The 25,440-nt window shown below is 42.0% G+C and overlaps 1 protein-coding gene across 1 annotated transcript; it reads right to left on the bottom strand.

The window, feature by feature from the left end:
- Positions 1-371: 371 nt before the first annotated feature.
- Positions 372-19,432, bottom strand: mrps9 (mitochondrial ribosomal protein S9). The gene is made up of 11 exons (XM_030074637.1): positions 19,298-19,432; positions 17,685-17,867; positions 14,307-14,369; positions 13,400-13,430; positions 12,284-12,363; positions 7,453-7,538; positions 7,094-7,169; positions 5,454-5,622; positions 4,277-4,385; positions 2,970-3,139; positions 372-1,078 (listed from the first exon to the last, which is right to left on the bottom strand). The coding sequence occupies exons 1-11, from the start codon at positions 19,394-19,396 to the stop codon at positions 987-989; spliced, it is 1,158 nt and encodes a 385-aa protein (XP_029930497.1). The 5' UTR covers positions 19,397-19,432; the 3' UTR covers positions 372-986.
- Positions 19,433-25,440: the final 6,008 nt, after the last annotated feature.

Genomic DNA, 25,440 nt, shown 5'->3' on the forward strand with positions numbered 1-25,440 from the left:
AGGAGAGATGTTCAAACACGTAACTTTTCCTGAGGAAAAATGACATTTCCCGCAGCAGATTTTAACAACACCCACCGACTGATGAATATTCTATGAAATGTCTTAATTGCTCGAGCATAAATTAAAGTTATATGTTGAGGTTCACCTGTGCAACTTTTATGGGTATTTGGCGACACTCTGTGGTCTATTCTGGTTACTGCACCCGAATGGAAAGGAGATGCTTAAAAAGCCTGAGTTTTAGATTCTCCAAATGGAGGCCCTTGAAAATAATGAAAGGTCTCATAATTTGCGATTACATACATCTATTATATTATCCTTTTGGAAAGGCAATGACAGGTGTCTTTGGACTGCATGTCTAAAGAAACTAAACAAATGCAAACTGGACTTCATGGAACCCAACCAAGCATACTTCATTCTCTTGTAATATACATCTTCATTCTCATATTTTTCTATGTAATTAAAATGTAAAACTGTCTTCCTCAAACCCGCAGACATGCCTTTGGTATATAAAGTAGGTCCAAATCAAAAATAGTCTGTCTAAAATGTTGACATCAGAGACAACAATGAACATAAATGATATGTTCAACAATGGGACTCAAACCTCAAACGTGTTTTTGAGAACAAATGACAACAGTTTCCACAAGACTAAACCACTGTAGGCATCATAAAACAACAATTTCAACAGTGTCTTTTTTTTTTTAATAGCAAAAACTTAATTTAATGATTGACACATAACACATAATCACCGTTTTCATCCATTCCTTGACACAGACTGCCCTCTGGTGGCTGGAAAAGCACACTGCAGAGATATTCAGCTCCAGAGCTCAGCTGTACTAATGAGGGCAGGAGAGTGTGTTGGGATGGTTTCACAAGACCTGCCCCAATTCAAACAGGGGCAAATCAGTGAGACAAGTCACTCTGAAGGCTCTGTATTTTAGCTCAGATGAGATTATTTTCATCCTGCCAGGTCCCACTCCTCTTTGTCCTCAGCGCTTCTTCCAGGTAAACTTCTTGCGTGCTCCCTCCTGGCCCGGCTTCTTCCTCTCTCTCACCCTCGGGTCAGGAGTCAGCAGGCCAGCTGGAGAAAAAAACAAAAACAAACAAACAAAAAAACACACACACACAACCAGAGAAAGAAATTAAAACAGACTGAAAGACGAGGAAATCATCAAATGCACCAGCAGACCTGATTTGTTATAAATCTTAACTACTGACTTCCTTTTTGGATCACTGATTAATTTCTGTCCGATATTTCTTACAAACGTCTTTGGAGGGTCACGCTGTATCCCTCCTCTCGTTTTCATGTTTTATTTTTCCATGCAAATAAGGTTAACCAAACCTAAACCGACACCTTAGTTGCCCAATTTTATCTCTGAGCATGTCACACTCCATCGATACATCACACATCAACCAAGCAATGATCCAACCAAGGAACAACCTGTTCGATCTCAAGGCATTCATGTTGTAACTGCTCACTAATGCCTTTTACTCATCAAGATACTCATTTACTCTGGTTTAGTTTCCAAAAATTATAACCATGTAACACCTGCCAGCGGAGGGGCATTTTTATCTGAAGAGCCTCATGCTATCAGAAGTTACAGTTTTAGTCTGAGGGGGAGCAGGTTAATGCCTCGCCCTCCTTCATCATGTTAGTCCTATACACTATTGTCATGTTTAATCCTGCAGTTTGCAACATTTTGACATTAAAATGATACAGTGTGTAATATGTAGCTTTGTGAAATCTGTAGTTTGACCTAAGTTATTCTACCTGTTGACAGAATAACTGATAACTAATCATCTTTTAGTAACTAATTATCTTTTGTACTATTAAGGTGAGTGCAGGTGTGATACTATGTTTTGGGGAATTCAGCTCCCATTATTCCTGACTACTCCCCACCCTCTAACACACACACACACACACACACACACACCACACACACACACCACCACACAACACACCACACACACACACACCCACACACCACACACCCACACACACACCAACACAACACACCACACACTCAAAAAAGGGGTTTCCATTAAGATAGTCACTTTTTTATAATTAATTTTTTAATAACTTTGACGCCTAACGGTTGTCATAATGTCACATGTTCTAACTTTAATGCTACCTAAGATTAAAACATAACAGCAGCATCTAGCAGAGGCATTGATTTGTGTTCACCAGTGGCTTTCTATGACTCTTCCCACGACCTCTCTGTCAATGTTAGCTCAATTTTTCATGGCTAAAATAAAATATTTGCCACTGAGAAGGTATTTTAACATCAAATACATCAGAAAAATCTTTTATTTCAAGTACTGTATGTGAGCCTCTCATTTTTTTTTTATTCTAGACTGAGCTGAGAAAAAAAAAAAAAAAAAAAGGCTCTTTGTTTAATGAAAATTGTGAATAGTGTCTACACAGAGGTAAAATATGCTATTTTCTTGTTTTTTCTCCAGATTGGGACAAACTAATACTTTAAAACTCACAACGGAAATCCTAAAGCACAACCACAATGCTCTTACTCTTTTTTTTTTTTTTTAATAATTGCTTAATCAATCTTTATCCAAGCTGGTGCTGTTTTAGTCACATTTCCAGGACTTTTTCTAAAATTTTATAAGATTACTGACTTTTTCAGGTAATTCATGACTATATGAACTGGAGCTGAACAATGGAACAAAAAATTATACTGCGATTAAATTTACTGATATTATGATTGCAATACAATTCACAATTTTAGCCGGAATGATGATTTTTGCACTATAATTTTCATTTTCACTGTAAATAAAACAGTCCAGGGCATCTGCGTAGCACCATAATACTTAAAAATGTTTTGTCACACATTTTACCTTCATAAAAAAATTGCAGCTCCTGTTATTTGGACTATTGTGCTTTCAATAATATTTTGATTAATTGTTCAGCCCAAACATAAACCTTGTTGTACAAGTCCCTGGTCAGAGCTCCTACCCACCTTGCCTCATGTGCTCCACATCTCCCTCAGACAGGAAGCTGAGCAGGGCGCGGGAGATGGCAAGCCGCAGCGCCCCCGCCTGGCCGGACCGCCCACCACCGCTCACTGTGGCGTCCAGGTCGAAGCGGCCCAGCAGCCCCATGAACTGCAGCGGGAACATCAGCTGCTCCCTGCGGGGAAAACAGAAAGGATGAGATGGTGTGTCTTACAAAGTCCTTTAGTCTCACATGCAGTGTTCAAAAAATGTGGGATGAGATAATCCCACTGGTTTGCAGACTTTTCTTGTTCCTGTGGGCTGATCTGCCTTATTTGGCCTTGTGTCAACACTTGTTCCCAGAAAAACTCCTGAAATAAGTGAAACTGCATCAGTAACAAGTGGGATTATCTCATCCCACTGGCACATTTTCCCCACTTCTTTAAAAAAAAATCTTTTAAAAGGGAGAATATGTGACTAAGTGACTTGTTAAGATGGAGATTTTTTGCAGCTAAAAGAGGATGGAAGGGGAGAAAGAAATGGAGGAGTCTGGTGTTTTTTGAGAGTGGGACGGGGTAAAAGAAAATGACCAAGAGATAAAAAAAGAGGAGGAAGAATGAAATGTGGTTGAATAGGCAAACCAGCAGCGTGCTCTATTTAACAGATAGCAGTATCAACGGCAGCGGCTTAGCTAATTTAATGTCTGCTTGGGCGACTTTTCAGACAAGAGCGGCACAGAGGATACTCTCACTGTGAAAAGATTTCTTTTACAATCACGCCGACACACATTACACAGTAACTTCTGACTCAGCAAGAATGGGATAAGGCGCGCGCGTGTGTGTGTGTGTGTGGAAAGAGAGAAAGAGCGAAAAAGAAAAGTGTGTGTGTGTGTGTGTGTGTGTGTGCGTCTGTGTTCTGGTTGGTGTCTCAAGCTGAATGGCCTATGGGTGCTGACAAAGTCAATTGTCACCTCTCTGCTCCAATTACGGCCTGTCCTCACACTGCATGACAACACTATAGTGCTGGCCATTCATACACACACACGCACACATACACACAGAGAGACACACACACACACAGGCGCGCCAATCTCACACACACTGACACACAATCACTCAAGTGTGTAATTAACTTACTACAAGGAGATAAATAAAAAAACGAGGTGATGCTGTGAAGAGTGAAAAAGCTGCTTTTTAATTTTTTTGGGGGGTAAAACACATCATGACTTGCATTTTAAGGAAAATGGTATCTACGAAGGAGAGCGAGGGAGGGAAAATGAAGAAAAAAATGAGAGAGAGAGAGAGAGAGAGAGAGAGAGAGCTTGTACTCGTACCTGTCCTGCAGTACGGGGAAGTAGTGCAGGTAGTCGGTGCCGTTGATGCTGATGCGTCCTGAGCCGCTGTCTCTCAGGATCACCGAGGACTTTGACGTCTTCCTCCAGCCTAAGGGTCAACACACACACACACACACACACACACACACACAAAAGCACTGTTCACACTTGGTTTTAACATCTGTCTTGGCTGATCCAATCACAAGTGGACAGCTGAGACAGATCATCATTCAGGCCCGGTGTTACCACGCTTCTCTAAAGCGTCTCCAGTGATTTGTGATCGACCTCAGATTCTTCAGAATTACATCCTTCCTTTCTTTTCTTACTCCAGCTACCTCTGTCCCCTCTTCCTCCTCACCTCTAAATCCAATTGTCACTTTCTTTTGCCCATTAACAGAGCACTTTTTCTCAGATTACAAGACAAAGACAGCACCATCTCACGGCTCACATGTCACAAAAACAGATTTTAGATTTTTAGAACACAGTTTCACATCAACAGTGCACATCAGGATACATCGGTGTTCACACTACAAAGGCAACACGACCCAAAGTGTCGCTGCCCACCTCTGAAAGGGGTCTGAGTAACCTAAACAAGTGCATTCCATTCACATTAGGTGTGTGGGGAAAAAATAATCAGTTCACTTAAGTATTGTGATTGAGTTTTTGATTTCTGAATCGATTTAGAGTGAAGACGCCAAGAGACAACCTAGGGAATCCACTGGTATCAAGCAGGTCGTCCTAGGCTGCTGGAAAGAGAGCTAAATCGCTCCAAAGTTGGGCAAAATCCGGCATGGCCATTTCCAAAGATGACAGATCAATCATGTCGTGTATGAGCAAAAATAAAGCCAAAGTCTCATGAGAAGTTAGCAGAACCCAAAGTGAAATCTTCAAATCACTTCCTTAGTCTGAGCACCAGCAGCAAAAACCCCAAGTATCAATTTTATAACGATATAACAAAGAAAATACAGACAGTCTTAGCATTGTAGTGATCTTAGTGAAGCTGGAATCGCACATTTAGCAGTTTTACTTGATAAATGACTGAAACAATTACTTCTGTTGGATAGCTAATCAATGAATTGGCCAACTATATCACATTTCATTTCATTTCTGGTTTATAAAGAAGAGGAGCAGTTGTGCTCGAGGACTGCTGCCCTGTTAGTGTGTGTATCATCTTTACCCTCAGCAGTGCTGAAGGCGACACCCCTCTCGTCCCTCTGGAGCGGTGGTACCATTTGCTTCCTGGACTGGACCTCCAGTTGCCGTCGGTAACGCAGCACAAACTCCTCCTCTGTGCTGCAGTAGGGCAGCGACAGCAGGCGCTCCATCAGCTGGATGAAACGCGTATACTGGGGAACACACACACACTAATGTCACTAAACACATTAGGCTGTGTTTAAAATCACATCACTTAAAGCATCGCTCCAATATGCTGTAGCAGCTCCATAGAGAGCCTTTATTTTGAAAGGAAAAGCATCTGACTCAAGTCATCAATATCCATAAGTATAGTTTTGGTATAACTACAGCAGGTTTTACAGTTACCCACTTACTGGAGTATTTCTGTCACTTTAACAAAATATACAGGGTCTTTTTTTTTTAAGTGAGCATCAATGCCTGTGTAATTTGCCACTGATTTATGGTTTTCTTATGTGAGGAAACAGACCAGGAAACAACCAGAAACACGGCTATCTTTATTTCAGCTCAATATATGTGGGTGAACTGAACCTTGGTGCGTTTCAGGCTTGGACACACCATCATCTGCAACACTTCTTGTGAAGCAGCTTTCATTAATTTCACCAAATTAATTTTTTAAGTGGCTGATGGGAAAGCCCAACGCCTGATGGCAGTAGTGGTATTTGGGGATAATGTTGCTCTGCTTATGAGCAAAATTAAAATGTGAACTCAGTTGTTATTGTTGGCATAACATACCAGCATGTGCTCCGATAAACTTGTAACTTATTTACTGTTATTTCATTGTGTTCTATCAGAAGACCGTGTCAACTGGTAGTGAAACTGACATTTCACCTACATCAGCTGGGGCTGTTAGGTGACATTAGGCTGTGTTTGGTGCACTTTTTAGCCAAACAGTAATGCTAATGCCTTGCACCCACTGAGCTACACAGAGAATTCAGAAATTTTTAGTACCTTTCTCCACGTGTGAATTACTTGATATTATAGCTACAATTATATTTGATTAATTCAGGTTTTGTCCAGGTACAGTAGAAGATTTGGTTAATGTTCTCTTTGATTTCTGAACATTTCAACTCTGTTGTCATCACACTTGATTAATATTTTTTCTTCACAGCAACCACTTATTAGCAAAAGTGAGAGGACAGGGTCCTTAAACATCAGTCAGTGTTGTTGTTTATGTACCACAATGACTTTCCATGAGAGCTGACACCAAGCGTGAAACTTTTCATTATTGATCAAAATTGATCTGATCCATTCCTTTCACTAAAGAGTAAAGGCTTTGATGATTAGTTTAGGCAAAATAATTTAAAATGAAATCCTTTTTCCACCATTGGGGAAACACAGGCCTCGGTTTGCCAAAATTGCAGAAAAAGAAGACTGTATGATTTATTTCTGACAAGTTACTCACAGCTTTTGGAATTGGATTTTATTGGTCTTAATAAATCCAATGTCAATAGCATTTCCTAATTTTTAAGACTTTCCAGACCTGCACAGGAGGCCTGTACACCTGGTGGTTGCCTGATGAAATGCAACACACTCACAATTTACATCTTATGAATATTATAGACAGTTTAGTGTGTCAGAGAGGGGCTGACGAGGAGGGTGAGAGCGGGGAAAGAGTGTTCTTACATCGTAATCTGAGATGGTCTCCACCAGCAGCTCTTCCAGCTCCTCCTTGATGAGCCACCTGCTGGTGCCCAGAGACCTGAGGGGTACACACACACACACACACACTTTTTTTGGCTCAGTGACACAATATCAAGAGTATAAGGGTCCACAAAACTGACAAGAGGGATGTGCAACAATAAGATCTTGTAGGATTTTTGAAAAAGTGATGTGGTGACTTTGAGGGAAGTTATCAGATATTATTTATCCCCATCTGACAGTACAATAGTATCACAAAAGTCTCATTGACTTCAAAATCATGTGACTGCCTTTTTTGCTGCCTACATCCAGCTCTGTATCCAAACCCCATTTTCTGCACTTACATGGGCTTGGTGTCCTGGGAGAAGAGTCCCTTCGCTCTCAGACGATCTTGGTGCTTCTCGATGTTCAAGACTTTAGCATAAGTCTCCTGGAAGGAAACAAAAACACAGAACGACAAGTCAGGAAAACAGTGAATTACACTAGAAGACCCCTAACAGTGCTATAAAAGCAGGTTTGCACACACATATTCCTGCTCACAATCACTGTCTTAAAAAGGGAGATCCCCACATTGCAGGTGGATTTAACAGAGTGGGGAAACTGAACTGTCCCAAAACAGTCCCATTCTCTCCACAAGGGAAGCTACCATGCCTTGTCTCAGTCAGCACTGTGCCGTGGACCGCTGTCGGGTTTAGATTTAGGACAGTGGAAAAGACTTTTTGTCATATATCATTGTTCAAATCCCACTGATACTAAATAGTGCTGGGTGATATATCGATATTATGTCGCTATAACGCCTGATCTGGGATTTCTGAATGCGGTGATTTGGCTAAAGAGTTGTCTTCTACTGGTTTTAAAGTAAAAGATGTGATTTTCTGAACTTATTAGCATGTTCTAGTTATTCTGTTATTCTCCTCTACCCTCTTGGTCTTCATATAATTACTAATGATTGTTTAAATCTTCCGGGTTAATATCTCATAAAAAGTACTATTGGTTATCCCTTCACCATCGTCACTATATAGAGGCAGACAGATATGCCAGGTAACACACGGTATCAAACCCCTAGGTGGGACCTTAATCTGATCAGTGACTAAGACTAAAAAATGTAATTTGACAATGAAATGAATGAGACAAACAACGAATTTTGGCACTTCTCAAACTGTAACCAGCAAATATTTGGTATTTTAATTTGATAAATGAGTAAATAATTAACTAGATTACCCAAATAATAACAATGAATTAATTTTCTGTGGATCAACGAGGGCTGCTCAAATCTGGCTTTAACAGCAATCAGGATTTTTTTTTTTTCAGTCTCAAAATCATGATTCTCACTCCTAGACACCAATTTTGTCCATAAAACTATATTTATTACATTCTTAACATACCAACCAACCGTCCCACAGTCAACTAACTGATTAATTGATTTATCGTTTCAGCATCTACAGACTTGTCTTGCTTGTTACATGGAGGAACGCTGCATGGGAAACAACTTGCAGGGCATGGCGATGGGCACACAGACAGGCAGACGGGAGGAGGTGGGCATGCTGGTCACGTCCCCAAGGCAGAACCCCACCGCCGCCACCACCACCACCACCCCAACCCAACCCCACCCGACGCCTGGATGAGAACTCATTTCCCTGTCAATTATTCACCAGATGTTTGTTTAATTCCTTCTTGATAGAGTGCGCCTAATCCGCTGCCACTCCGACCAGCGACAGAGGGGCTGGGGAGGGGGCAAAATAAAAAAAAAAAAAGCAAACATCAAGCAAAAACCAATTTTGCTTGCAAATAAAAAAAAGGAGTAATAGAAAATCAGAAAAAAAGAAGGTGGGAGGAGGGGAAGCGAGGAAAGTGGGAGGCTTGGATAAGGGGGCTTGCGTTACACGTTTGCAAACACTGGGCTTTACAATGGCGAGGAATAATTCGCATGGATTGGCTGGATGAAAGGAGAAGGAGAGGGGTTGAGACGGCCAATATCTAGATACACTTAAGTCAAGCCTGTTACAGAGACAGACAGCTAGAGCTCCACTCATTTCTATTCAATAAGTGCTTCTTTGTATGCGCGGCAAGACAGGGCTGCTGCACAATTTGAAAAAAATCAAATTTAAGGCTTTTTAATGCCTTGTAAGACGTCAACAAAGCAAAAAATAATACCAGTTCGACTGCATAATAAACCCACACAAACTCATCTAACCGCTTTTTTTCCCCCGGCCCACGTTTGCAGCTTGTATGGAAGTATGAGGAAAACAATGTATTCCTGAAATGCAAATCCACTAAAACGAAGAAATCTACTTAGTATTGCTTTTATGTTTGAATGTTCAATCACTCTTGAGGCCCCATATCAACCTTTAAGACATCTTATCTATAAATTTAAGACATTTTTTATCCTTAAAATAAATATATATATATATATTTAAGACACTTCAAGACCCCCTTAACTCTGCTTTTCCCTTAAATTTCTCCTTATGAGGCTTCAAAGTTAGAAAAAAAAAAACATTTTTGTCCATATTCAAAGACAATGTCACATCCATATTGTGTATCTGCTGGTCGCAGCTCCACTGAAGCCACACTGAGTGAAATACTCAGTGCCAAGATGCCGTTGTTTTATGACTGCAGCATCAAGCAGCCATTTATACACATTTCTCTGGAATTCAGCAGGACATATTTGCTATATATGAAAACGTTGAGATCTTCCTAAGAATTTAAAATAACATTGTGTGTTCGAACATGGCTGTGCAGCCATGATGAACCCAGCAGCAACGCTGGAGAGGTTAAGAGAGAAAGTGGAATAAAGTACAAGCATTTAACACAATTTAACTAACACTCAGCAAAGAAATCCTCCAGATTTGTGCAAGCTGGTAGCATTACGCCCCTGGATGAAAAGACAAGCTGGGTGTTTCATCCTGGCTGGTATGTGGTTATTGCTCTGGTAAAATGGAGGTGGGTAGGTGTGTGTGTGTGTGTGTGTGTGTGTGTTCCCTAGGGTTTCTGGCCATAAAGGGCTCAGTGGAGCAGCGTGTAGGTTAATGTGCCGCGCTGGCTGAGTCCGACAACAGCCAGAGAAGACTAGTCGAGCAGGAAGGCTGCTTTTACACACCGCTGCCCTCTCCTGGCAGGACTCCTCCTGAGGTGTGTGTGAGAGTGTGAGAGGCAGTGATAACGATTAAAAAAAGAAGCATACTCGAGAGGGACAAGAGATGGCGAGGAGTGAGGGAGGCCAGGGAAGGAGAAAAGAGGGAGGAAAAATGAGGAAAGCAAGGGGAATAAGAGAGGGGGAAAAATGGTGTAAGAGAGAGTGATTGAGCCTGCAATCATGCAGACAGGCAGCACGGCTCCTCAGACATGTCTGACATACCTATTTAAACCAACAGCAGGGGGTGCAGATTGCGGCTGCAGGGCACAATGGTGTGTGTGTGTGCATGTGTGTGTATCAGACATAGAGAAGTGTGAGCTTGGACCAATATTCAGAGGCTCGTACCCCTCTCTCTCTCTCCCTCTCTCTCTTTCTCTCACAAAAACACACACCTCATATCTGTGAAACGTCTTTGAACAAGGTCACTAGAAGAAAGGACGAGCAGGAAGACAACAAAAGATGGAGAGGAGGAGGAGGAGGAGGAGGTCGTCGTCTCAGAGGTGAGCAGCAGTGTTAGCGCTCTCCGGGGCTCCCGCTCCCTCTCCTGCCCCCCCCTCGCCTCCCTCTAAATCCCCGTGGAGGAGCTGCTCCCCACAGCGGGACAAAGCCCGACAAGCCAGGCGTGCCACGCCTCAAACGCGATTTTGAACCCGGACACAAAAAAAACTGTCTGTGCTGCTCACGGACACGCAAACATATGTTGTGTGTGTGTTTTTCCCCCGTCTCTCACTGAAGCACCTGCATGCGTGTTTTATTTTTTTTTAACATAAGGGTTTTTTTGTTTTTTTTAACTTTTGGGGGGGCACACGGCTTCCAGATCAGTAGCTTGATGTTTCTGATAAGCCCTCTGAGTTTTCATTTCACTCCCTTCCTCTCAGCATTTATAGGTGACAACAGCTAAATTAAACCTCCTGTAAGTTCGTTATCACCTTAAGCAGCACAGGCCCAAGCCGGTGCTGCATTTTGGCGCCTCCTATTGAGTCACTGTCGTCTTCCTTTTAGAAAGGATTTGCAGGGCTTTTTTGTGGTTACTGCAAACCAAAATGATTTCACAGCCTCTTTTATTCTAGATTTGCGATGCAGTGTGCAATCTTTTGTTTTGTTTTGTTTTCTTCTCTGTTAAAACTGAAAAAATGACTGATGTCAGAAGCAAAACATTACATTTTGTTTCCATGACTTCCCTTAATCTCACTTACTAAACAAACAGAAAAATTAAGAAAAAAAAAAACAATCTAGTTTTTTTTTTTAATCTGTTATCTGTAATGTCTTCGCACTTGGGTACAAACTAGGCACTATTAAAAAAAGAACAAAACCAAAAAAAAAAATGTAAAAGTTGCAGCATGTGTTTTTTATTTACTCAAATCTGCATCTCTCTAGACTCTAACCTTTCTGTCTTGGTAAGCATGCACATGCACACACATACACACACACACTCACACAATTTTTCTCAGGAGACAGCCTCACACCTGCTATGTTGTTAGTTATGGTTCAACCAAATGACAGGCCACCGGTTAATGGAGAAACAGAAGTTATGTGCTACCACTTTGTGCAGAGCAGCGTGACAGGCAGCCAATCAGCAGTCACTGTTTTGTTTTGATGTGATTGGCTCACGATCAGAACGAGAGCACCAGCATCAACAGGGACAAAGTTTAAGAACAGGCTGAGATATTACTGTCTCAAAACAAACCAAGTGTTATAGGTGGCCCGCGCTGATTTGACTTTTCCATGACGAAAGTGTTGAATTTCCAAAACCTACGTGACTGTAACATCAGGGGCTGTTCCTTGAGCAAAATTTTAAACCCTCATCAGATTCAGATTCTTTTTTTTTTTTTTTTTTTTTTTTAAACTGGGGCTCACAGAAATAAATTATATTCCAAGACTTGACCCAGGAATTTATTAAATTTCCTGACTCTCCTTACGTGTAAAAGACTTTTCAAAATTCCATGACTTTCATGGAATGGGTATTCCCCGGTGAAGACGAGGGATTTGAGCAGAACCCAGATTTGCCTCCGCCCGACCTAAACCTGACGGTGCACACTCACATGCATCAGGGAGTAGTACGACTGTTTGCCCGTGTAAAACAGGAAGTGGAAAGGCCGGCCGTCCGCTCCCCACTGGATAGCTGCAAAGAAAGGAGAGAGAAGAAGACCTCAGCTGAGCAGCCAGTTGTGGACACACCTTGCTCTGCATGGCTGATACAATCCATGTAGACAGCGTTCAGGGTTCACTCTGTCAAAAGTAAAGTTCCAGGACTTTCCCGGGACTAACCTTTCGTTGACTTATATAAGCCTTACATGAGCTTTTTTCCCCTTGACCAAAATTTTAAACACACTTTTGAGAGCGGTTTAAGGTTCCCCTACGCTTAAGGTGCCTCTATTTCTTTAACTACTTGCATATAATGTTCAACTGATTGGGAGAAAGATGAGTTATATATCAAGAAGCAAACCTTGACAATGAAACCAAAGTGGTTTCGCTTAATTAAATTCATCTAGGTAATCGTTTATCAAAGAAAAACTCAATATGCATTAAAGTCATCTTAAACAGACCATATACTAATATTCTTTAATACAAAGATGCTTTAGCCTCCATCTTGTTCAGTACCAAACAGAGCCATCTGACCAGACCTAATGTTAACCCTTCCTTCCTTTCTTTCTTCTGGGTAGGCACTTACAGTTATACACCTGTAGCCTGACAAGAACATCCCCTACACCTATGCTTAACTAAAGTAAGGCCTTATAAAATGAAATATATTTATTTTGATGATTTTTTTCTAGCACTTATTAAAGTTCCCTATTCAGTTTTATTCTGTTTGAACAAACAATGTTACTAGGCAATCAATTATTTTGAGGATACAGCCAAGGTGACAGGGAACTCATCTGCTCAGCACCGTCAGTGCTTAAATGTCTGTCTGTGGATGATTGTATCAGACTATTTGATGAAGCTTGGGTAGTGAACGTAGCATGAACAAAATAGAAAATAAATATTCGGTGGAATAAGAGGCTGACAAAATTTCTTGATATTCCTTGACTTGTACCAATATTTTATTAAATTCCCAGACTTTCCCCTGTCTGGAACACACTTTTCAAAATTTAATTACTCTGCAGAAATTCCATCAATATTAACTGCAAAAGGTTTTATCAGGTTCACAGGTCACATACCTCTCTGCTTTGGAAATACTTCTTCTGGATGCTGAAAAAGAGAGAAAACAGGGAAGTCTGTATAAGACAAAGACATTTACATTTTAGACATTTAGCTGAGGCCCTTTTCTAGAACAACGCATGAAAAAAAGTAGAAAGAAGCTTGAATTTTGAAGTAATCAGCAATACCGGAAAAGGTTTGCAATGTGCACACAAGGCCCAAGTGATGTCCAAAAAATGACAAGTTTATCTCTGGTACCAACAAAATGATGATGATTTTTCAGACTGAGCCATTTTAACTCAGTTCAGTCAGGCGTCCCATTAGTCTGAGGTTTCTGATGCTGAATCTACTGACTGACTTGAGGGAATGCACTGATACCACTTTTTCAATGTCGATGACAAATAACCTTAAAAATATCAGCTGATGCAGAGTACCAATCCAACTGTTTACTTTCACTGAAGGCTTGAAACATTAGTTTGGAGTCACTGGAAAAAATGCCTCTTTTGAAAATGAGGACAGTTTGTTTTTATTTCTCACATGTTCTTCAGTATCTGTCTGGGTACATCTACCCAGTATCTATTTCCTGATACCGAAAGTATCAAATAACAGATGCTGGGTAAAATCTCTGATGCTGATATTCCATTTAGCTGCTGCTCCATTTAGTTCAGTGCATCCCTACTAAATCCCTGAATAACTTGAGTCACCTTGCCCAGAACAAGTGGATGAATGAAATGAAACAACATGTTGATGTCGAAATTAAGCCCTCACAGACTCAAATTCAAGATTACTCAATGACTTTTAAGGCCTAATGTTTATAGAACTGAATTTTGTAATATATTTGAAGACTTGCAGACACTCTGCTAAATGAAAAAGGTGGGTCAGCTGAGTTTTGATGGGTTGGTGAGCCTGGACGCTGCACAGACTTACCTTCATGAGGGGCCTGGCTCTCTTTTCAAACAGGCCAGAGGGGAAGAGGTAGGCGATGCTCCTCTGTGGAAAAAAAAAAAGAGACAGAGACAGGGGAAAAAATGTCATTTTGTGAGATATGGCGATGTCAGGTTATGGCAACGATGACATATCGGTGATAGAGGTCAAACCAGCGGACGCCAGTCAAGCTGACAGGAGGAGGAGGAGCACAAGCTGCTTGCCGAGTTCAAGGAAAGGCGAGCGAAGTGTGTGTGTGTGTGTGTGTGTGTGTGAACGCGTGTTGTTCCCTCATAGCAACTGAAGTTAGAGGAGAAAACGAGCAGAAAAAGACATAAGCTTCTGGCTGTGTTGACAGCGAGCAGAGGACACCGCGCTCACCCTGCAGTTCACTCGAAGTTCATCCTCCACTGAGCAAGTTTGTTTGTGTGTGGGTGTGTGTTTGTGTGTCCGGGTCATTAGCAGCTCCACAGATGGCACTGTAAATGTGTGTGTGTCTGTGTGTGTGTGTGTGTGCAAGAGGAGAGGGAGACAGGAAGTGTGTCGGCACCGCCACACTCATCAAGCCAGTCTGTTCATTCCTGTCTCTCTCTCTCTCTTTCCTCTTCCTTCACTTTTCCCCCTCTCTGTCGGTTCAATTAGTGAGGCAGCAGGTGCAGCGCGGAGCGAGCAGGTTGCCGCCTTTAAGGTTGTCACAACGACGAGAGGCAGAAGAGAGGGAGAGAGAGAGAGAGAGAGGTGAGTGCGTGCGCAAAGGTGTGAGACAGCAAGAGAGAGACGGGAAGAAAAAGAAAGAGAGAGAGTTGAGGAGAAGGCAGAGGGTGAAAAAGAAAAGGAGCGAGAGGAGAGACAGGCAGGGAGAAGAGGGGAACAGATGAGGAAGCACCTGTTCGTCCCTCGAGCCTCGGCACAAGATGGCAGAGATCCTCCCCGAGGGAAAAGACGGAGTGACAGAGAGAGGGAGAGAGACTGACAGAGGAAGAAAGAGAGAGAGAGAGAAAGAGAAGTGGTCCTACGAGCGAGCGGCACCCCAGCACAGGAGGGTGTCAACTTTTACAAATTCCAACGACATCGCAAAATGAATGAAATTACATTTTGAACACGCCGGCTGACACGATCAAAACCATCGCCTTATTCTCTATTCTGCCCTGTTTCTAAAACTTGGCAAAAGGCCATCCACTGCGGGGTCTCGTGTCTCAGTAATGTGGGAGACGGCGCGCCGCCAGACTGACAGCTGACGATGTGCCACGAATCACAAACGAAGCAGTCCGAGAGGTCGTCTGCCACCCAGCCCGCCGCAAGATCTCATTTCTGAGCGCCTTCTTGCGACGCTTCTCCATTTTGAAACAAGACAGCTTGTAAACAACAAGTTCCACGTCTAACCAAGGCTGGAGAGAAACGTTGGCAGCTTAGACAAGAGGAGCTGGTGCAGCCAACACCAAATTTAACAAAGGCTCATTTTAAATGCTTCAGAGCTAACAGAGACATACATTTTTACTGTCCCATACTAAGTTTTGATGGTTTGGTTTTCAAATATCCTGCGGCTCATGGCCTCAGGATGGACCTCGCTTCACCAAGCTGCAGCTTCAACTAGGAGATCTGAGGATATGAGGGATGTGACGTAAACAAAGTAGACAATGTAACAAATCAAGTGGTGAAGAAAGATGTGAGGAAATACCGACTATACTGCTGAAATGAAGCCAACAGGACACTTTGTTTTGGTTGCAAACATACCAAAATTAATAATGTTTCTGATATGGTGCTGCCTTAAGCCCTCACAAGCAGGACTGTCACGACACTGGATTTTGACTCTCCAAAACACAAACAAACAAACTAATTAATTTATTCAGTCATGACGTCTTCACCAGACATCCCTGTATAAATAAAAATTTCTACAATAGGGGACCTTTAAAAGCAATACCATGATCATTTACTGATACTGCAAAATTATAATTCATCTTGCCACTTGCAGAGAGGTCAGAGGTCAGATTTGACTACAGAGCATCGACACTTCAGCAAGGTTGAATGCCAGACTCCCTGCTCAGCCATCCTGCTCCTCTTACAATAAAATAAGATAAAATAAAATAGAAAGGCCATACATTTTGGGCTATAACAGCTGCCGGGCTATTTGTTACCGTGTCTCCGGCCAAACAGGTGTCCAGAAGAGGACTGATCCTCCAAACACTGACTTGTTAGCTGTCAGATAAACTTTCCCATCAAAGAGCGTGCTTACAGGCATTTGGCTGGTGGCTGGTGTTCATTTCTCACCCCAGCCTCTAAACATCCTTTTGATTTTTCGTGGGTCTTTATCACCGTCACAGCTGAAAGGCTTGGACTCCGAGGCGGGCGGGAAGGGAGTATCAGGTGCCTCGCTCTGCGCTCCTGCAGTCGTCCCAAATTTTCCTCTTCCCCTCCACACATCTGAGGACGGGATGCTAGCCGTCACTTTGGCTTTCACAGCCTGGCGCTAACAGCTCTCTTCATTACAGGAGAGGGACGTTGGGGAACAGGCGAGGGGAAAGTGGGAAATCAAGCAAAATGATTGGAGCAACGAGGGCTAATGCACTGCCAAAATCTGAAATGAGCGTGTGTGTGCTTGCGTGAATAGGTGTGTGTGTGTGTGTGTGTGTCGTGAGGGTGCTGCTAATATCCCTGACGCAGCAAATTAGGCAGAGCTGGCTCCTCCTGCCGGCTGGCACTGACGCTGATGCTGCCAACAGGGGGCACACCGCTTTAAAACATCATCCCTCCATTCAGCCGCCACGTTCAAAACACTTGAGCTGCCTGTGGTTTCCAGTTGGTGTCATGACGAGAGGCAAAATGTGGACAAACAAAGAGGTGGGGAGTTTGCCTGTTTGTTAAAAAGGCATAAAATAAGGTAAAACACAGCCTCTCCCAGTCCCACTTTTAATGACTGCCCGAGAATATTTTGATCACTTTGAGCTATTTTTTTGTGTTAATTATTGTAATCGTTCACCAGATTCAAACTCCAACCTTATAACTTTGTAAGTGCAGTGTAAACATATAAACAAAAATCACATCACCTTAATTTTAAGAGCTTTTCCAGTCATATATCTGTCAAATTAATCGCAACATGATATTTTTAACCATATCTCTCAGCACTAAACCGGACACAGACTGAACAACTGTCGTGTTAAATCAAATGGAATAGCAAAAGGGACACTGAATTATATGAAAACAACAACCAGAAAGTTTTTGGTTCATTCAAATGTTTTTCAAAGGAATGTGGACTTGTAATCCTTCACACAAAGTCAAAAAATGAAAAACACCACAAGTGGAGCAATGACACTTTCACACAACAGCAACAATAAGCAGACATAAATATATAAAAACAGTTTCGTGTGTGTCTCTTTCTCTTACGTCTATGTCCTCCTGAGTGAAGGTCTCTGGGTCTTCTCCCATCATGTTGGCCAGGTGTCGCTTCCCGATGTTGAACTCCTCCACCTGTTTCTGGACGAACTCCATTGTGAACTTCTCCGGTCCTGCGGCCGCCAGGTTCTTCCTGTGGAGCGCCGAGCTCACGCAGATCTGCCGACTCAGCACCTGGAATGGGACGAGGACGTGTTGATGCTGTTGTTGTTCTACTAACAAACATGGTGCAGTCAACAAACTGCAACAGATAAATAAACTGCAGGCTCATTCCCCCCCACATGTCTGATTATTGTTGCTCTGCTCCATCCTACCTCCAAACTCCATGTTTTGTATTGTTTCACAGTTTTGTCACAAATTGCACAAATAATTGAAAAATGACAAAGAAATAAAGAACAATGAACACATAAACAATGCACCCTCTACAGTATCATATACCTAAAATAAATATACAATGCAGACATAATTACACATATCAGCCTAAACATGAGTACTAACATGCTGGTCAATTAATTGATTAGTTGTCAAACGGAAAACGGTTGTTTTAGTCGACTAAAAATGGCAAACATTTGCCGATTCCAGCTTCACTAAGATTACTAACATGCACAGAATTGCTTACTTTTTACTTTTTGCTTCTGAGTTTTTGTTTGTTTTTGTTTTTTTCTTTGGTCAAACTGAGGAAGCAATCTGAAGACATCACTTTGGGCTCTCCTGACTTTCAACGAGACATTGTCATTAGTTTTGACGATTTAAGTGATTATTCCATGATGGCTATGATTATTAGTTACACAAAAACTTCAGACAAACATGATACATAGACCAAATTACAACAGAGACATAAAAAATGCACTGTAAATATAGATAGACACATATACACCCAGCATATGCATATTATGTACATGGTATATGTATACAGTAAGGTATATGTCATCTATCTTATTTACATCTCTACTGTACATGCAAATAAACATCTACACATACACACACACACACGTAAAATAATTAGTCTTCCTCTCCTCCAGTGTTTACTGGGCTGCATTTCACTCCCAAGAGCTTCTCGCCCCTCCACCAACACCCCTCTGAAGCACTATATTCATGTTTGGATGCATGTTTAATCATAAAAATGTTATACTGGCAAGGTTTGTTGATGGCTAGGCACTTAGTAACAAATTATTTTTCCATTCATAATGCTGGGGAGTGAGTCAAATGTCGTTGCAACTGGTATCTAACATTATGCTGCAGAATGTACTGTAAATGTGCAACTGTACGATGTTGTTTGCTACAGTGCAGCACCATGCTAACTTGCTAATACTATCCACCATGTTGCTAGCACAGCAGCATGATATGAAATACTGTACTAGTTGGAATAGAGTGTATAATTAAGTGCACTGCTTGTGAGAAAACCAAACGCTACACAGACTGGCTGTTAAATAGATAAAATTAAAAACAACAGTTATGACAGCCCCGGCTGACAGGCGCTGCCGGGATGCTAGTTCAAGGACGTCAAAACACACTAGGACGTTTTTCCTTCATTTTTACCGGCTGACAGTCACTCTAACTCCACACTTCAGTGTATTATTGTTAAAAAAATAACGCTAACCTACCTGGCGGCTCAAATGCGACGTGACTGCGTTCATGTTCGAGCTGCAGTTGCCACATTTTCCCAGAAAGGATCCCACGGTCCGCACACAGGACGCCGCCATCTTCGCCGAACACGGACGACGTCACACCGGAAGTCCTTCCCCGTCAAAGATTACAAAACCGATTTTATTTTATTTTATTCTATGTTATTTTAGTTTAGTTTAGTTTTACTTAAGTTTGCACAGAAATGCAATTATATAAAAAGAAAAAAAAACAGATTTGCGCAGATGAACACGAAAGCCTTCACAAGGAGCCTGTTAAACATCTCACCCCAAAACAAAATAAAAGATAGAGAGAAAAACACCCAAGAAATGGAGGAAAACTGAATTGGATAATGGAAACCAACTCACACAGAGGCTTGAATTGCATAAAAACGGCATGCATGACATGACAAATAAGGGGCATAAAATAATTAAAGGAGAAATAAAGAGATGTGGCGACCGACACAGGCCACTTCCCCATTACATGGCTTTATTCGATTCCTCAGACATCAGTGGGTATCACAGCGTCGCAGCTTATTGAACCCTCCTGTTGTTCGGTACGGCTACACAAAATGAAAACATTCAGGCCACATGGTGCGACTAAACGCAATATCTCCAATGATCCACTACAAGGAAAAGGATTCCTCATGGCCTCGTCTAAGTGCAAAGTTGGAAATGAACACCAGCCAGCAGCCGAAGCCCTCTCCCTCTCCGGCTGTGGCTGTGAAGTTTGTGCACACCAGCAGCCATGTTGGGTAACAGGCCGTTTATTTGGCGGTCCCGTTGAAACCCAAGCCCCGCGAGGAGAGCTTTATTGATCCCATGGTTTCTGTGGCATCTGTTGCGTTGCCAAGAGTGTTAGCGAAATGCTGAAAGCGTAAAATTTAAACATGTATAGGCCACCACAAGTTACTTGAGCATCATCCACCAGAAAGGACATGATTTGACATTTTATTGATGGGTAGTGGAAAATATTTGGTCCTATATTGGATTAGTTTAAAGGAATACTTCACCCAAAAACTACAGAGAACTGCAGATACCTGACTCACTATTGGCTTTTTTTTTTTTTTTTTTTTTTTCAGTGAACACTTACTCTTTTTTTTTTTGTGCTGTGTTCTGTAGCTCTCCTGGCTTTCTGGCCTTCCTGGGAGGGGGAAAACAAAAAGGATTTTCCTGTGCTGATCAATAAAGCATCAGCCTATTTGAATTTAGGAGAATATCTATTTTTTAACATCTTGGCCTTGAAGTGTAAATAAATCCTGCACCTTCTCTTTCTGACAGACACTCCTGGAGAAAGAAGAAGAAGTGGTGTTCGATCAGGAAGAAAAAAAAAAAAAAAACGGTGACACCAGATGAATTTTGTGCTGGTAATGGTCTGCCTCAGGATTTTGTGCTAATATCAGAAATCTAGAAAGCGGCTACATTTGCCTGTGCTGAAAGATTCAGCACCAGCTCAAAGCCACATTTCAGATCCTCAGTTCTCAGAATGATCAGATCTGCTTTCCACAGTCCTGTTGTAAATATGACCAGGGCTGTATAATTCACTTTTCAAAGATGTGTAGTTTTAAATGTAATTTTTCTAAAGTAAAGTCAAAACTGGGAGTGTTGTGCCCCTGAGTCTGTACAATACGCATGACCACAGATTATATTCAGGCCTTGTTTGAGCCATCAACAACGCTCAGCTAAACCTCAAATTATTGTACCTTCTCAGATCAGGTTTCATTTTCTTTCTGGTGGCACTGATCTGATCTTAAAAACAAGACAAAACCAGAGTTTTACCACCTGTCGGAGTGATTCAATCAAATACAAGTCTAGGGGAGTCATTAGCACATCTAAATACACATACACTACATACACATGATATATTGTGTAAATAAGAAAGCTCTGGAGTTGTTCTAAGGTTTATTTTCTCACTTTTGACGGAGCTAGGCTAACGACTCCCATAGACTTCAAGTCATTATGCTAAGCTAACCTGAAATGGTACCCATAGGAAATTGGTATCGAACATTTTGTCTCAGTTGGGGTAAGTCAGAAAATATTTTGTTTTTGCCATCAGCTTATACATTAAACTGACATTCACATGTTCGCTTTTGAGAGAAACAAAATGAAGAGAAAAACAGAAATGAGAATATGGAAATAAAATGTTCATACAGTGATGACTGTGTTTTTTCCATATTTTATGTTAAAGGACAGTGGTGATCTCCGTTCCCTCCTGGATGGGATCAATGAGTAGTTTAACACAAAATTAAATATTTAGCTTACTATGGGTCATGTTATTACTAGTAGAAGTTCCATCCTGTCCTAAGAAATGTGTAATTAATTTGCTGGAGTAGAGTGATCAAAATTAATCACCATGTAATGATTTACTAGTGTTTGTAGTGAACACTGAACAGTTTTTTTTTTTTTTTTTTTTTTTTGTATCAAGTGGTTATTAAACTGCTGCATTCCTCACAATAAAGATATTTAATCATTTCACAAGGCCAGGAAACTGGATATTTATCTGAATTTGAACCTGCTCATTATCAACTTTCGTGTCAATAACGCCATCTGTCTTTAAAAGTTAGGGCAGAAGAAAGAACTGTTGTTGTTATGCTCTCTGAATGTGTTTCTTTCTGAATATGTATTTCAGAAAATTGTGAAAACCAAATTAGCAATTTATTGGTTTTCTTTTAACTGATTTGGATCGTTTTACTTCCAACTAAGTTTAAATAAAAGTTGGAAGTTTAATTAACTTGCTGGTTCACCTTCAAGCCACTGCGTTCAGCTCTATTGTTCATGACAGATTGCAGCTGAAGCAGCTCAAATCAACTGCAGTTTGCCAAATACAAGTCAATCAGCGCTCATCACTGGGTTGAGTGATAATACCGGCGCTGTCAGATGCACTTTCAAATCACAGATTATATGTAATTGTTGTGACAGATGAATGCCATCACTGTCATAACTTCCAACATGTTTGCTGACCGCCGCCTTTGTTTTTCAGGGGCAGTGACATATTGGGCCACGCCACTTCCATCCGGGAGAGAGAGGCACCATAGGAAGACATTGTTCACTGAAAATCATTATGGGGACAAGTGATGAGAATTTGGTTTGTCTTCCTGGGGCTGATGGGATTGATTCCATCCCAGTTAATACGCCACACACCAGTACAGAACCACCACAAGTCTTCGCTGCGGTGGGATGTAATGTTCTGGTGCCTTTCATTTTGACCAAACCCTTACTGTACATACATACAAATGACAAAAACGCAGCCCTGTAGAGTAGTTGCACTCCCAAACCACCTTCCAAACTCTGTGAAGCTATTTATTTCAAAGTCTGTGGAGCAAGATGTTACACGTGTAGACATCTGGGAGAGGATAAAGTGTTCTTGGACTGGGAATTTTTTCTCAGTCCCTTGCCATTTCCATTTCTGACAACAATCATCAAGGCAAATGGATTTCCTTTAACTTAATCATAACTTGACTATAAGTTAGCCCCCATAACTCATGGTCCGCTTTCCTCCCAGTGTGTGTGTTTCTGTGCATGTGTGTGTGTTTGCGGTACAGTGGTATGCTGTGTTTACAGATCAATGCTGTGTGTCTTCACTTAGATTACTTTGATAGAGTTGGAACAGGAACACGGGGAGATTAATCAAAGTGAAGGGGCACTGACTCCCGGCCCGTGCCAGTCGATATGGCCGCGTGGTTAATTTGCCCCGAGGAGGGCTGTCGTCAGGCAGATGATAAACAGTGTTTGCCCCGGTTTTTAGCCACAAGCGTGCTCCTGCTCACCAAGAAAAATAGTTTCGACCCGTGGTCTCTAATTCACAGTGGGGGGTGAGAGGTGGGACATTAATCATCCTTCTGCCGTGGTCCGTCTCTGACAGTGGAGCCACCGTGGGTGGATTGGGTGGAGATATTCGTTTGGCGAGCTCAGTGTGGACTTAGGTAAACTCTGCAACACAGTGACTCAACATTCTGGTGACTACAAATGAAATCTCGCAGGTCGCAGGTCCAATCACACTTAATTAAAGGGGAGGAGATCTTTATGTAATTCTCCTTGACTTGCGGCTGAAATGGTGAATGAACACGGAAAAAAATGTAAAAGAATGCCATTTAGGGAACCCTTTGAGCGCCTGTTTTCCCGCTTGGCATGCGCCAGCAATGCTACATGCTAGGCTGTATCTCCGCGCCGGTCATTAGAAAGCTGGCTTTCATCCAGCTCTTCCAGCAGTTCTCCATATGGACAACAAGCATTCCAGCATCATCTTGAAAAGAGAGCGCCATAATAGGCGACACTGACCTCCACTCATTTCGCCACAGCCTCAGATTGAGTGACATCCTTTTAATTGTATGGCTGAAACACCGATGGAGCAACAAATAATGGAGGATATCACAGCGTGGAGCCGTGCCAAGTCGGCTCCTTTCCCCTCTTTTTCCCAAGGATGGAGTGGCGGCGAATCGAGGGCTTATAATACCAGCGAGCTGAGGCTTTGCTCCAGTCATCATTTCCATGCCGCTTTACGCTGATTCCCTAATATCCTTAGCGCCTTCGCAGGGATAAGCCCATCGTGCCGAAACATGGCTGTCATGCCTATAAACCGTTCACGGCTCTAAAGAATCCATTATGGTTGCTCCACAAACATGGGGACTCAAAGGGCCACTTTGCTCAAGCTCATTTACTCTTTTAAAGCTTATTTATTTACCCTTAGTGCCGTGTTGGAAGGGATCTCCAATACTTCACAATGTATCACAGCGGGTTTTAGCAACAGCGAATTTAAGTATAACTGGTCATTTCAGCCTCAACTGTGCGCTTACATCTTAAATACATTATGTCACCCATCATTTAAGGGTGCATTCTCATGCTGATCAAGCATCACCAAAGACAAAAACACCTCCAAATGCATCACTACAAATACACTTTCAGGAAGTGTGACGGAATAGCCTATAAAATACTGGTGGCAGAAAATGTATTTGATTAAACGGCACGTACTTTGCCTTATTTTCTATTTTTTTTAAAAACAAAAAGGATACTTTGAGCAGGTTAAGTAAGTAAATAAAGTTGGGATAGGGGGTAAAATTCTCATCCTTACTTCCTCCAGCCATGTATGTTCTAGATCCTGAATATAACCTGACCTTTAAATTAGGTACTCATTTAACTTTTTAATTATGAGCACCCAGAATACAGTGACAACATTACCAGACTGATAATTCTGGACAGATAATTTTAACTGTGAAAGCTGCTAATAAGCTGTGTGCTGTGTGCAGGGCAGCCACACTGGTAGAGGTTCAGTAATTCCCACTAGAGCTATCCATACTGAAAATGTATGCACTCGCTATAGCCTACCATAAGACGATTTGGATAAAAGCACACACTAAACGGCACATTCTTGCATCACCTTGGTACTCTTGGATTATCTGCACCGACACAGATGCACAGTGGAGTCAGTATAGAGTAAACAAAAATTAAACAGACTGCTTGCAGGATGTTTTCCACTGTATTCTGTGCATGGATGAATAAAAGAGAAATAGTTAAGAGCAGAATCGGTACAGGGCGCATGCCTGAATAGACCTCCACTTGTGGGTAAGCAGACCTGTGCTTTTTCCACGGACACACCACAGCCACACATCCCCAGGCATCAAAGCCATCACCCCCATTCTCTACCACACACCAACACACACACACACACACACACACCGCCACTCCTCTCCTCTCTTCAATTCCTGTTTTGATTCAGGCCACGAGCATATGTACCCAAGCCAACAGTGCTGATTGGCTTCTTATCTTTGGGGAATGGAGGCGGTGATTGGGAAAGGCAGCCGGGGGATATGAGGGGGCTGCGTGGCGTCCCGGCCTCAGCATGGGAGCAGCAGAGGGGCCAGAGGCACTCTAACCTCTGCTGAGAGGAGGCCCGCCACGCCCACATACGGTGTGCACAGGTTACCAGTGTGGGGCGCTACCACTGGACACCTCATAAACTGCATAAGCAGCAGGTGCAGTCTGAAAGCCACCAGCAACCATGGCAACCAGTGAAATAACTTTATTTTCTAGCCTGCATGGCACTACTGACACTACTACTGCATCTACTATTACTAATACTGCAATTACAGTAGCCTTTTATTACTGCTAGCCTGCTACTGCTACCACTA

Source organism: Myripristis murdjan, chromosome 2, assembly GCF_902150065.1.
Source record: "Myripristis murdjan chromosome 2, fMyrMur1.1, whole genome shotgun sequence".
NCBI lineage: Eukaryota > Metazoa > Chordata > Actinopteri > Holocentriformes > Holocentridae > Myripristis > Myripristis murdjan.

Excerpts from the sequence above, each read along its gene's own strand:
- mrps9 (XM_030074637.1), bottom strand. The coding sequence starts at position 19,396 with ATGGCGGCGTCCTGTGTGCGGACCGTGGGATCCTTTCTGGGAAAATGT. Across the intron at positions 7,170-7,452 it reads TCCCAGGACACCAAGCCCAT|GTCTCTGGGCACCAGCAGGT; the intron begins GTAAGTGCAGAA and ends TGTACCCCTCAG. Across the intron at positions 4,386-5,453 it reads CGCCTTCAGCACTGCTGAGG|GCTGGAGGAAGACGTCAAAG; the intron begins GTAAAGATGATA and ends GTTGACCCTTAG.